Source organism: Sturnus vulgaris, chromosome 3 (assembly GCF_052056855.1).
Source record: "Sturnus vulgaris isolate bStuVul1 chromosome 3, bStuVul1.hap1, whole genome shotgun sequence".
NCBI lineage: Eukaryota > Metazoa > Chordata > Aves > Passeriformes > Sturnidae > Sturnus > Sturnus vulgaris.
In genome coordinates, this window is record NC_142245.1 from 8611069 (window position 1) to 8626041 (window position 14973).

The window sequence follows — 14973 nt, forward strand, 5'->3', positions numbered from 1 at the left end:
CAGCTGATACAGCTTGATGTACTGCCCAGAGAGGGTTATTTCACCCAAAGTATGATGGATGTTTGATGCGTTTTGGGGACTACGGAGAGTGAGAGGAGGAGATTGTCAAGGGAAGTGGAGCTGCTTGTGAGAGAAAAGTGTAGAATACAAAAGCAGAAATTCCCCAACACAGGAGAGAAAGATGGAGAAGTATTGCTGTGTGTTTATGTGCAGGTTTTACTCTTCTTAAGTGAATTACAATGATCACTTTTGAAAACAATGTGCTTTTAAAATAACATACAGATTTCTCTGAGCCTTTAGTTGACCCAGTGCAGACATTATTCTGTTCTGTAAGAAGATAGGCCTGCTGTAGTTTCTGCTAACATAACAAGTAGTTATATTTTTAATCATTTATTAATGATTTGTAGGAGAATGACACTTTTTGTCCCCCAGTGTGCTGTTTCACTTGCTAGAACTATACAGTAACAAACATGAAACAACAAAAAATGGTTGTTAACCAAAGCTGCACATATTCTCTTATGAGTCCAGCAGTGCCCATTCTCAGTCTCAGTAGGATGTTTGAGCTGGAAGATAACAGAGATATTTGTATTTTGCTGGCTTTGTATGTTACTGTCTGTCTTTCTGCGACATTCAGATATCATAGCTGATTTTATTTGCATAATGCATTGCCTTTCTTAAAAGTAAAGAGTTTCCAAATTGCTATTTTCTTACAGAATGCACTCCTACCTTCACTGTTAAGTGTTGTATTTTGTCACCTCTTTATTATTGCATTGGATTGTTTCTCTCTTGTGACTTCAGAATTGACTGTTCATGCCACCCTTTCACAAAACAGGATGTGGCAACCCTGGCAGCCACATGAATGTAAAACACCTGGAGGCATAACAAAGCCTTACAAAGTTTAAACTTTGATTATATAGGCAAAAGCAGGAAAGTTGAGCAATTAAAACATTTGCACTGGGATTCCTGCTTGACTTTCCACATGCTCATATGACACACAAGAAACACCAGATCAGACTTTTACCATTAAATGGATATTATTTATTCAGTATCCTACCAAAGTGGGCTTCTCTTTGGAATAATTCATTCCGGCCTACTGCTCAGCTGTTTCTTTCTACTCTGCTTGTAGGTTTGCTGTCTGCTCCATTCTTGGATTATTTTATCCCTGCTAATTTAAGAATTATTTATCCTTCTCCAAGAAAATGTCTCTGTGTTTCTGGGGTAACTCAGAGTCTACTATAGGAAGCATGTAGGTTTCTTGGAAGAAAATGCTACAGTCTTTGTAAGAAGTGGTTATTAGCATGCTATGACATTTAAAGACAAATTTTTAGAAGCTGGTTGTGTGTCAGAGTTGAAAACATAATCCATTATGAACTCAGTCATGGACCTAAGCAGCTTGAGAATATTCTTTTAAGGTGCAAAAAGATTTCCTCGTCTACTTATGTACTAAAACCATGTAAGGCCAAACCTGTAAAGCTTAAAAGGAGAAAACATTGCAAAATTCTAAGAGACTTCACTTTCTGCAAGAGTAGGAGGATATACTTAAACTTGCATGTGAAGCAAAATAAGACTTGAAAGATCAGGCACTGTCTATTTTTGTTTGGGTTTGGGGGTTTTGGTTGGAGTGGTTTTTTGTATGATAAACTTACAAATTTGTATTTTTGTAGGCAATTGGAACTTGGAAAGTCAGCTTCTGTCTTTGGCCCACAAAAATGTTATGAAATTAATTAATTTCTTAGGAAGACTGAACTTGATTGCCAAGTGTATCTTTTTCTTCACAGCACATCAGGATATGTAGTGATAGGAAAATCTTGCTCATGGATGGCTTCTTCCTTTTGTCCTGGCACACTGCTGCCTGCATTCTCATCTCCCTTTTCTTCTAAATCAGCTAACACCAGAAGATTCCATTAGGAATTGCTGATGATCATCTTCACTGGGAGAAGTTTGCCTCTTCCTTATTCATGTCTCTTATTCACTCTCTGATCAGATAATCTGAAGGTGCAAATGACAAGATGATCATTTGTACAATAAGTAGATACTAAGTGAAAATGTAATTTCACATCATTTCAAAATTCTTCTTCTTTGCTAGCTGTGTCTAGCTTTTGCATACTTGCAGGTTAAATGTTGTGTTCTTTCTTTTCACTTCAGAACCACCACTGAATTGGAGATTGGATTGGCTTATCTTGTTTGTTTTGACTTTTTTAGTAAAATCACTTTGATAAAGACAACATGCATCTGATTTACCATATAAGATGTTGTGTTTGTAACAAGAGAAAGTAGCTCTGCTCCCAAGTACCCCTGTTTTTTGGAGTCACTGAAGCATATTGGTGTTTCCTATGATGCTTCCCCCAAGGGACCTAGTGGGAGATATCATGGAACTGGGTGTATGTAATATGTGAGCCAGCACTGAGAAGGCATTTGTAGCTAAACAAGGAATTAAATCCAGATCTTTACTGAATTGGGGATATTCACAGCTGCTGAGAAGTGATTTTCATAGTCAGACTGAGAGGAGCATATCATAGTACAGGCATTGTGTGGCTGATCAGTGATTCCTCTGGAAGGCTGCAAGCAAGTACTCACATTCATGATTTATGCTAAGATCTGTTGATCTTGCTGAGATCAACATCTTAATGCCAACATTAACTATTCCAAATCTTCCAAGATGAGTTGTCTAAGATCCTCTTGGGTGTAGATGCCTGAACAGAGGCTGCAGTAAGCCTTGCATTCAGGAAATGAGTTGTAATGTTAGCTATTCTAAAGGTATGATATAATAACAAATTATTGTTGTTCATATCTGTGTAATAATGGAAACTCCCTGATTGTACTTTCCATTTTACACATTGTCAGAACCTTGGACCTTAATCTTGCTCTTTGATTGACAGCTGCAGCCGGGGAATGAGCACTGGTATTGTTTGTGAGAGTCGCATCTGTTCAACTTGATTCAGCTGAGAGTATTTGCATATTCTTAAGGTTATTTCTTCTGAGAGGGCCTAAATCCTTCTCAAGTGTTTGATGCATTTTTGAAATTCATTCATAAGGTATCTACATGGACTAATAGTTCTGTATAATATTACTGTGCATAATCTGTCAGATAAGGCTAGTTTTTTTAAACAAGGTATTCTTTGGGGATGACATATTACATTCTGACTTATTCTATTGGGCAGAAATGTCAAGTACTTTGAAAAAGGATGCTTGAATGTTTTGATTGAATTAGTATTCTTTATTCAACACAAATTGTCAACTGCAGTAAAATATAGTCTTATTGTGAGAGCATTTTTTAAAGAAATTAATAGCAGGATTTTTTGTTTTATTTTTTGTTACTGGAGCTTTTTAACATATAATCATTCCTTTCCTGCTGATGCTGATACTAGATAGAAAAAGAGAGTAGATTCTTAGATGCATTGTAGATTCTTAGATGCATTTTAGATTAAATAGTCTGAAATGCTAAACCATGAGCAACACTTCTATATTGAAATACAACTTAGATTTTTCAAATAAAATTTTGGCCTTTATCTATTTTGCACTTTATTTTTTCCTTGCAAAATTGTTATCAGTATTTTTTGAAGTATTGTCAACTTTAGTTTCAGAAACTTTTCACTCTTGATAGTGCATGTACAACACTAATGAGAAGAACGACTGCTCTGAAAAATATTCAGGTATTATATTTGAGCAGGGAACATAAACCAGATGACCTCAAACCATTATGCAAAGAAATACGTGCATAATTGAAACCTATGTCTTCCACAGGCTGGAAATTCTAGTCCAGAACTGTCCAAGTTTGGACAGAGCGAGTCCGATTTGCTGGGAAAAGAAATGGAAATATATTCCCAGAAATTTAACTGGATGTATGCTGTGGATCTGCTTCAAGCTCAAACCATTAAAGACATCCTAGATCTCATAATGGAACATCACTAATTACACTGGACAACCTTTTTTTTTTTCAATTGTACTAAGAAGGTTTTCAAAGCTCCACCATCATAAATGATTGATGTAGTTTAAGAAATGGTTTTCTGTTGATTGACAGGGCCCTAGTGATTTTTAAAACAAAAACAAAAAACCCCTACAGATTTAATAAGTGCGTTTTTTGTTTTGTGCGCATGCAGGTTTTAGTGTTACAGCACCTTTTGCATTAGCTTTGTTTTTCTTTTACTTTCAGGAATCTCCCTCTGGACGTAGAAAAGCACTTGCCACCAGCAGCATCAACATGAAGCAATATGCCAGCCCCATGCCTACACAGACAGATGTCAGGTTAAAATTCAAGCCTTTGTCTAAGAAAGTGGTGTCTGCCACACTGCAGTTCTCCTTATCTTGTATTTTCCTGAGGGAAGGAAAAGCTACGTAAGTTGTTGTTTGTTGGGGTTTTTTTTTAAACCAGATAGCCTGCTTTGTGTTGCTTTTCAAAGAATCCTTTGGATAAAGAGCCCTTTCTGTATAGGATGGTGGAATTTGAGAGTATCCTTCAGCATACCTATCATTCCTGCCGTGCTTGGTTTCTTAACTGAGTAAAAGTTGTTTCTTACTCTGATTTCAGCCTTGTGTTCTTCAGAGACGAATGGCTTGTGCTCAACTCTTACAGACATTTTAAATAACAACAGTTTAAGTGTATCTACAGGTCTGAAATGAGTGGGAGTGTGTGTTTATGTGCATGTGTGTGTTCATCCAACAATACCCTGGGCAGATTTCAAGGGAGCCCACTGATATTTCACAAAGAATGTAATAAGGACAAAGCCAGTTGGAAGATGAGGGAGGGTAGAGTCAGAGTTAAGATTTTGGGTTGAGCACAAGAACATCCTGTGGAAAGAGTTCTCTTGGGCACTGATTACCACTCCCTTGACACACTTACTTGGCTCTGTTCTGTATTTCAATGGCCTTTGGAGGGCAGAGGACACAGATTATTTTTGCAGATATTTTAACCTCTCCTGCAATTTCTGTCAGATTTTAGATATTGGATATTCATGTGGCTGGAGAATGGATTGTTTGTCACAGTCCTGGTTTCAGCTAGGGTAGTTTTGTTTTGCCTTTCTCTCTCTAGTGAGAATGGCAGAAAAAAAGGGGCAGATGGGGAGGCTACTGCTCTAATGGTTCTTTTGCCTCTTCCCAAATTTCTTTTTCTTTCCAAAAGACAAACAGTTTACTTCTAGCTTTCAGTATTCTAAATGCATTTGTAGACATTGCCTACTGGAATACAAGTGCCCAAAAAATGTTGCATGAACAACTTTCCAGGCTGCCATGCCTGGAAACATTTTGACACAATTTTTTTCTTTTATCTGCATGCTTTGAAAGCCACAGAAGCATTCCTTACTATTAACTACTATTACTACTTTCCCTTTCTGATTAACCTGTTGTGAACCACATCTTGGCATACCATGTAAGAATGATCTTTTGAGGTATTTAGCTGTGATTTAACATGATTAAAATGCAGCTGAAAATGAGAATGGAAAAAGTCAGCAGCTGATAAGCTCTTAAGCTTTCTTGGAACAACCAGCATCCATGAACTATACAGTAAATAGCTATATTATGCTGTTACTGAGTTTTGAGGCCATAATTTGCAATAACTAATCCATTTAGGTTTGCATGTACCTTCTTCCCATTGTAATTGATAGGTTTCAGTCTGAAGACTGTAAGTCAAATAGATTGTAAGTTACAGGGTTTTCATAGTACCCCAAACAAGGAATCTGAAAAAAGCTGCCCTTTGTGAAAGCATTGCTTTCCAGTATGTGTAAATAGACACTGCCTTTTTAAAATCTTGTTAATGGTTTCAGATATTTAGAAAAGGGATTTTAATTTCTGTAACAGCATCAGGAGTTATGAATGAACATAGTTATTGCATGCAGCATGTGGTCAGTAGGTCTGGCTAAGCATTTTCACTTTAACCAAAGCAGACCAGGCAAGCATTTGCCAGACTTTCTAGGCTAATTTAAAATTTTAGGAAGCAGTTGTTAACTCTTGATGCAAAGCAGTATTTTTTTTTTACTCTTTACAATTTTGTTAATTGAAAACTTTCCCTTCAGAAATTGATATATATTTATGGGTGTATTAATTTTGTTTTTTCACTATATTCAAGATCAGATCTGATATCGTAGACCTCCCTGAAGAAAACATCAAAATATTTAAAGATTTTTTAAGAATGCAGTAATAGCAGATGTGGTATTAACAAGCTGCATTTTAATGCCTGGTGTGATGTTTGTCGTCTAGGGATGAAGACATGCAAAGCCTGGCTAGTTTGATGAGTATGAAACAAGCTGATATTGGTAACCTAGATGATTTTGAGGAAGACAATGAAGAAGATGAAGAAACCAGAGTGAATCAAGAGGAAAAGGCTGCAAAAATTACAGGTTGGTTTTGCCACAGGCATTGTAAAATATAGCTTCCTTGGCTAATTGTCCCATGGTTTTTATCCTTATGCTGTATTTTTATTTAACTTCAAAAAAATCCTAACAACCAAAACAATATTTAGGATAGCTTGATTGAAAAGGAACCCATCCAGAAATCAACGGAGTTTAATACTTGTGAATCCAAGAGTGTTGGTTTGTGTCTGTTTGCCCTGTTTTTGGGAGAGAATGCACTAAATAGGCAGCATTTTAGGGAAGCAAAGAATCAGTGTGAACAGAGGAGCAGAAAAAGCGGAGAGAAAACGTCAGTAAATGAGAAGACAAGAGGAGAGACTCAAGTGACATAATGAAGGCAGTTTTTGAGAATAACTGAGAAATGAGTTGTGCCATGGACAGATGCTGAGGTTCTGCTCAATAACATGGCAATTCCAGGCTGCATATTGCTGCCTTTTGGGTGGGGGTGTCTCATGGAAACGAAATCAGGAGGCTGTTAAAGGACTTTAATGAATTTGATAGTGAAGTTGTTTGAAGTGAAATAGTGTAACCACATTTGAATTGCTGATGAAAATGCTTAGTATGTCCAGGATAGCTGAACTAATTGAGGCAAGTCAGATCAGGATGAGATGATGTTAAATTGTTGGTAGAGATCAGTGTGTAGTACTGCTCCAGATGGGCTCTGTAGGAACTCTTTGTGTAAAGAATCAGGAAAAGAAAATTAACTTCTGGTGCCAGACTTCATAACTTCCAATGCTCTTTTAAAATGTCTGAAATAAAGGGATCCTTCTCCAAAGTGAGGGAAGAGAAGAGCATCCCAAGCGGAGAAGTCAATTGTCAAATCAGTTCTTGAAAATTCAGAGGAACATTGGTTCAGTGTTATGAAACATTACTTTCATCACTTCTTTTTGAGCTTTCATTGCAATCAAAAGGTTCAGCCCGAAGCAGTTATTACTTAGTTACATTTAGTGTTGTGAAAGGATGCAATATGTTTTCTGTATGCTTTACATATTCAATTAATTTTTTACCCTGGCCAAATCTCTACTTATGCAGTATGTGTCTGGCAGAGACACATAGCACAAAGCATATTGCAAAGTCTGGAATTAAATATCTGAAAAACTAAGATAATGTATTCTTGTCCAGGGAGCAGAGATATACCAGTCTGGTCACACTGAAATCATTCTGCAAGGTCGACTTCCTTCCTAGTGTAACCAGAATAAATCAGATCACAACATCAAACAAAACCTGACATGTTCACTAGGCCATTGGATAATCACAGAAAAGACCAAATTAAGGAGAAGTAATTTTCAGTCTATAGAAACTCCTGTGCACAAGGGTTTTATTAGGATCTGCCTGAGTACTGCACTGAGGACTACAGAAGACCTGTATGCAGAAGGTCAGCAGGTGAAAAACATCAGATCTTGCTTCTCAACACTTGATTTTGCAGCATTCAATAAGGCTAAAATGATTCCTAAACAAGCGAAAATCTGATCTAGGTTAGACTAGGCTATCTACTATCATTTGAGTATGGAGTGGACATCCCTGGAGATAAATGGGAAGGTTGAGCTGGCTGATGTGCAACACAAGCTATTTTAGAGTCATTTCAGCTTTTCTACCTGCTATTGCAAAGGCTAAAATTATCTGTTCAAAACTTACAATACCTCCTTGAAAGGCAGAAGCAATAAATGCTTCTGGAATACACAATTTCTCTGCCTTGCTCAGCCTGCTCTGATACTGTTTTCTAACCATACAAGATGGGAGCGTTGCATTGGTTTTTTTTCTAAATGGATCATGACATGAGGAAGATCAGCCTGGGACTTTTTCTTACTGTGTTAGTTACAATACCTGAGTTGCTTTGTGAGCCTGGCTAGCTTTTCCCACCTTTGAGAAGGAGAGGGATGTTGAAGGGGAATGAGTGCATGCAATTTCCTAAGTAAATGGGAGAACATGAAACATAGGACAGTAAGTAAACATAAATAAATAAGATGTAAAGTATCTATTTCAACATGTATTCAAGATTGATTTCATTAGCAGTTGCAGTGACTCCTGTAATGAATATAATGAATGGGGAAAGCTAGGAGAATATCTGAGAAAGCAAGGGAGAAAGAGGTAGGAATCATTGTAGAAAAGCAGGAAAAAAATTCAGAAAGAAGGAAATGTAACAAAACTAATGTAGCAAAGAGCTCTTTCAAGGCTCTTTCAAATACCATAAAGTTAATTGAGGAAGTTACATAACCCTTTTGAAAGCTTGCTGCTTACCAACATTTTCTCCTCTTGTGCCATGTTGGGTGTTGGCAGCTGAGGAGCCGGAATGCTTCACTGACTCAGAGCGCCCTGTGGCAAATCCCTCACCTCGGTGTGCCTATTTTCCCAACTGTAAAATGGGGATCCTGCCTGTAACACCTCATGGGATGATGGGAGCAGTACACACTTAATATTTGTAATTGGGCTAGGAATAAGTAAAGTGCAAGTAGCAAGAGGGAAGGATTATTCTCCTGCCTTTGACTCCAGGTTTTCTCACAGAAGCAAGGGATGACTTGATGGCTGAAAAGTTATCATTCCTAAGGCACAGCTGCAAGAGGTGGTGCAAGTCTTTTATCAGACACTGTTCCTTTTTGTAGTGTTCAACAATTTTTGTTGGTTTTGTTTGTGGGGTTTTCTTCAGTGTGCCAAAGTTGCAGTTTCATAGATGAGCTTATATATCTACTTCTGGGAGAACAAGTGAGGTCTGCTATGTGGGGGTCTAGATGGTGCAGGTGAGTTAGGAAATGCTGCTTCTCTTCCTTGATTGGAAGAGAAGGTTGCCTAACTTTGAGTAGGTGAAGTAGGTGGTGCAATACTGACTGACCTCAAAAGCACTGTGGAATTTGGGGTGGTCAACATGGTACTGTTGCCATACAACTGACCAGACTGAAAGATGTTTTCCATTCCAAGCACTACTTTCACTTGGAGAAATCTCCCTCCATCTCAGGCTTTCCCCCTCTTCCTTCTCAGTGTTTCTTGTTGAAATTTTTAATGTGTAAAAGTTGAATCTCCCCACAACTGTTTGAAGTTGAAAATTGTTTGTTGCCATGAATTAAGTTTCAAATATTTAGTTTCTACACTGTCAGTATACATGGATTTAAACTTCCCTGTCCTTAGTCTTCACAAGACATCTCATACTTGAAGAAAATGTGCCTCATAACTCACAAACAGGGCAGTAATAAATATGTTGCTTCTCTTAATGCTTTAATTCCTACTTAGACCCTCATGCTGGGGTTAACAGCTGCCTCCTTCTCCATCTGCCCAAGAGCATAGTGGCTCTCCTGGGGCACCACATGGAATCAGTAATGTGCCCATGTGCTGCCTATTGCAGGAGTCTGAAACCCAAGCATGTTTCAAGAGCAAGCTTCAGGATAACAATATGTGTAACCCTTTTTTGCAGTTTGCAAAACCGTTCCTCTTCTGACAACTTCTGGTACATTTACTTTTTTTTCTTTGTAAGAATCACCAACTTGCTTTGGGGAAAAAAAAAGAGAGAAAAAAAAAAAGATTAATGAAAAAAAACCCCAAAACCAAACCAGTGATTTATGTGACATACTTGTAGAACAAGCTAGTGTGTGTTTGTAGATAATGAGATTTATAAAAGATAATACAGGATATAAATCTCCGACCTACCATTTCCATACTCCAAAATATGACATAAACTATTTAATATTGTAATGAGAAACATTGTAGTGCATATGGGTGTTTAGGTTGGCAGATAAGACCAGGTGATTCAGACCACATCAAAGAACTCCCTTTTTTAAAGTTCTGAACTTAATTTGTTATTTTCTGACAATAAAAACTGAATTATAATTGTTTTGGGGTTTTTTTTCACATGCTGGCATAATAAATTGTAAATCATGTCAGCATCTGAGCCTGTTTTTAACTACTAGTTCGTTAGTACTGCTGTTTTATGAGGTCAGCTCTATTTTATTTGAGTACAGAAAGGTCTGTTCCGTTGCCTATCTCAAGTCTTTAAAATTCCCAGAAGACAGTAATATATTATGCAGATTTCTCAGGTGTATATATGTATGTTTTATACTGAGAAAGCTAAGTTTTGGGGCAGTTTTAGTGTTATTTTTTAGGATCATAATCTTGTCTATTAGAGCTAAAAATAAGGAAGTGAGGATGATTAAATTAACTCTATGTAGACAGATATAAATGTAATCCCATGTAAGCATGCTTTAAGGTCAGAATCAGCTGGGAGGTGCATTAAAGAGGAATTCTGCTTGGGGTTTGTCACTGTCAGCATTTAGGATGTCCAATAGATATTGGCAGAGTACGTAATTTTCCTTGGTAATTTACAGATTGGCATGTCTTTGCAAAGAACTTTAAATTTGTCAAAGAAGTTTTTAATCCATGTGACAGAAATACTATCAGATTCTGGTCTGCTTTGAGCTTCAGGTTCTTTGTACTGTCTGCGAAGGCATGAAATCAGGAGGGGTGTCAATGTGTCAGCTATGAAAAAGCATGAAAAAGCCCCCCTGACTAGGAATTCTGGGTGGCCATGAGCACCAACATGTTGGGACAGTCAGGATACTACTCAATTTTTACCTCAATTCAATATCTTGCTCCCTAAAACTAGTTCATTGAATAAAGACAAATTTTGCATTCACAAACGAAAGCCAGATGAGCAAAAGTCAAGTTTGAAACAGCAGTAAACTAAAAGTGTTATTGAGAGGTAACCTCTTGTGTACACAAGAAATTAAACTTTAAAGGAGATACAAGAATGACTGGCATGAAGCTTTAACTTTACTGGTGACACCAGAAGACATAGTCCGTTTATTTCATTGGCAAAAGATAGGAGATGAAAAAGACTGTCGGTGGGACAGTGATACTCAGTGATCATCTCTCCTGCACAGGTATTCTCTTACCTGTTTGTCATCTGGAACGATGAGGAGGCCTGTCCCCTGTCCCCAGAAACTTATGCTCAGGTCTCTCAGAGATGCCCCAGGCTCAGTCCCCATTACTACAGAAGCTCCATTTGTCAGATGCTGTGGATGGGACTGTTAGGCAGGAGCAGAGAGGAATTTTTCCCCTTGGGCCAGAAGCCACTCAGTTGTTTTTTTGTTTCTTTCCTTCCACAGTTATGGAATCATCCCCATCTTGAATAGAATTAAACATTAACACATTTTAAAAATTACTAGTTCATGGCAATTCAGACCTCTCCACTATGGACAGAAGGTGAAATAGGATTTCAACAAACAGCAAGGTGGTACTTACGTAGTATGACAGTGAAAATTCAACCAAAATATGCATTCAATTTGTATTCTCCTGGCACAATACTGATCATGTATTTTAGAACTATTTAGATAAATTCAGCTTGTCATAGATCAGAATGTAATGATGACTAATTGTAAATGTTAAATAATCTGAGTGTGTATATAAATTTAAAAAAAAATAAAAATGCATCTTGTATAGGTTAATTTTCTGTAACCTTAAGGGTTTGGGAGAAACATAAATTGTTCTGGGGCTGGTTTGTGTTGATTGACAATGTTTTCATATTCAGGTTTTCTTCATGAGCAGGAAAAATCTTGAAATTATATCTAGTACATCTATCTAAATTTTCAACTGATGTGCATAATACTTATCCCCGTAAAACTAACTGTTGCTGCTGACACCATAACCTGGCTAGGTTTTGTTTATGTCTGGTTAACTGGGTTTCATGTTAAATTGTCCCTGGAGCATCTACACAGGTACTTTGCTGTAGTTATAGAACTGTAAGGACTTGTTCTAAATCTATTCTTTTACCCTCTCTCCCTCGCTCTCTCTCTTTCTGGTAAGAGTCTTCGTTCCACTTCTGTTTCATTAAATGCCCTTGCCTTACGTTTGTCTTGACTGGCTTCTATTTACAGAAATTGTAAACCAGTTGAATGCTCTGAGCAGCTTAGATGAAGATCAAGATGACTGCATAAAGCGAGCAAATATGCCTTCAGCTAAATCAGCCAGTTCCTCTGAAGGTCTATGAGCTTTCATCCTTTCTTTCTGTTTCTGATTGTATTTACTGTGACCCATTACCTTTTGACTCCTGCCTGTATTCAGCTGTCAGTTTTATCTCTGTGCTTCCACCCAGCATGACTCTCAGTAATTTGTAGTGCATCCAACAGGTAACAACATGATAGAGAAAGAGCCTGTCTCCACTACAGCTCCATTGTCATCTGATAATGAACAAGAAAGAAAAAAATTTACCAAAAAAAGAAAGAGAAACCACCAGACCCTAAGCTTAAAACATTAGTTGTGTAGTCAGTAATACTTGACCTTTCTAAAGTGACAAAATGTTCGCTCTCTGCTTTTATGTGCATGTTACATCCAAAAATTAAAATTTCCTACAGATAGTTAGCATGTATTTGAACAATCAAAATCACAGTATTTAGCTTGTTAGATGTTCCTCAACATTTATTTAACAAATAAAAGAGAAGGCTTTTTTAGAAGTCATTTCTGTTACATAATGTTCTGATCAGCAAATAGAAGTTTCATTCATTTCACTTTTTTTTTTTTCCCTTTGTTGATGTACTTACTGGACTGTGTTAACTTAGTCGTGCAGTTCATGCCATACCCTGGTGCAGTGTTTCAAGGGACTGTTGACACAGGGCTTTTTGAGCTCCAAATGTGTTGGATGAATAGTTTGTGTCTATTTTAAAACAACGTTCCAATTTATTTGTAGAGCTTATCAATAAGCTTAATTTTCTGGATGAAGGGGAGCAAGACCTGGCCAACTCCAGCACGAACCCTTTTGGTGATCCTGACACAGCAGAATTAAATCCATTTGGAGACCCTGATGCAGAAGGTAATGAATTTGTTTTACATAATTCATTGCTACTTGCAATTGCTTTGTGAAACATGATTTTTATTTCTGTAGGGCTACAAATGAAAAAATTTAATTGATTAAATACAATTATTTTATATAGCACTGAGGTAGCAATAGCAATGATCCGGTTGCCACTAGAAAATTGATTTATCCTTTGAGCCACATCCTTTGTATTGAGGCACATTCTGTGTATTTGCCACTGGGGGCTACCAGTTGAAGTAGAGACTTTTAGACCTATCAGGTGTGTTACTAGTACTCATCTTATGTGATAGGAATGAGCAACACACTGTCAGACAACCCTCCTCCACGTGGATGATGGTATATATCATAATTTCCTTCACTGCAATCTTCGCTGCATCACAGCTATTCTTTGTTAGCACTAATCTTCGTTATTACAATTTAATTTTTTCTCTTTTATTCTTCTTTTTTTTTTGCTTTTATAGCTTCCTCAGTTAAGCCTTCTGGCATTGTGCCTTGCACCACATGCTAGGTGTTAATCCCCTTTCCAGACTGACATGCCCATTCTTGTTCCATTTGGGTGAGATGAACAACCTCTGTAAATTTTTTATCTGATAGGACTTTGGCTGTAAGGCCAGAAGGGAGCACCAGGATAGCAAACATCTCTTCTGTCCTCAACTCCATGCCCAGATATGCAGTCTCCCATCTGCTGGATGCATCACTTTTAGCTTGCAGCTGCTCAAAAGGCCAGTTTATAGTTAATTCCCAAGTTTGAAGCTGTACTCAAGCTTTCCTGTTCAAACCTCCAAGACTTTTCTTCCTACAGAAAATACCAAGTCACTCTGTAATGGCAGTGGAGAAGAACCACACTGAGCAGGAGCAGCCCAGGGTGCAGCCAGGGGATTTCTAAGGTCTGGTCAAAGAGAATGGATTTCCAAGCTGCAGTTTCCACCTGTGGTCACTCACTTTCTTTGGACAAGCTGAATGTTTACTCACAACACAGTTTTTCTGCCTTCAGAGTCCACAGAGAATGATGTGGGTGGTGATCAAATACTGTCATACTTCGTCTGTGATGTGACTCATAGCTTGTATTTCTGAAACAGGAACATTGCATGATCCTTCTGTATTTGGCAACTGAAGCCATAAAGCCACTATCATGGGCACCTTCTCCCTCCTATAAAGTTATCAGGTTTTTCTAGAGCTGCAGAAGTGAGCTGTTTCAGCTTTGTACATACCAGTATATATGGATTAGGTTCTGGTGTCCTAATCTTTGGCTTTGTTTCCTGTCTGTTCCTTGACAGTGAATTCCCTTAGGATCATGGAAGGAAGCAGAATAAGTGGGAACGTAAATCCCTCTGGTAGTCCATAAATAACTTGCTCTAAGAGACTCAGCCTATATTCCTTTCCTCCTTCTCTGCTTTAGACAGAAGAGCTTCCTTCTCCATGGAGAAAGCTGTGCAAGTCCCATCCTACCTAAACTGGTTTTTTCCAAACGCAGCTTATCTTTCCTTTCCAGAGAGAACCCATGTTAGAAGAAAGCACTGGGTGTTCTGGCCACAAAATACAGTGACTCTTTCTCATCTTGGGGACAGGGAGAAACAGCTGGTGTTGTTTCTTAGTACTGGAGTAGCTTGATAACTATGGGCAGCCTATATCCAAGACATCAGCCTGCTTATGTTTCTAAAATACTCTCAGTTTATCAGGGGCATGGGGTTCAGTTTATCAGGGGCATGGGGTTTTTTTTGGTTGACAGTGGTTCTTTTGGTGATGTCTGCCTTTACAGTCATCTTCAGTCAGAGGTATGGACACTTTTCCATTTCTTTGTGTCTGTTCTGAGTGCTTGGGACAGTCTCTGTGATC

General features: G+C 37.9%; 1 protein-coding gene across 19 annotated transcripts in view; it reads left to right on the forward strand.

The window, feature by feature from the left end:
• Positions 1-14973, forward strand: part of EHBP1 (EH domain binding protein 1) — a 203678-nt gene that overhangs the window by 69421 nt on the left and 119284 nt on the right. For 14 of the 19 annotated variants that reach the window (XM_088160923.1, XM_088160933.1, XM_088160935.1 and 11 more), the window contains exons 6-9: positions 4154-4335; positions 6193-6332; positions 12203-12307; positions 13012-13134. In XM_088160923.1, the coding sequence (XP_088017049.1) occupies positions 4154-4335; positions 6193-6332; positions 12203-12307; positions 13012-13134 (550 nt within the window). The remainder of the gene's footprint in view (positions 1-4153; positions 4336-6192; positions 6333-12202; positions 12308-13011; positions 13135-14973) is intronic. The other 5 variants (XM_088160939.1, XM_088160930.1, XM_088160931.1 and 2 more) reach the window with 1 other exon arrangement.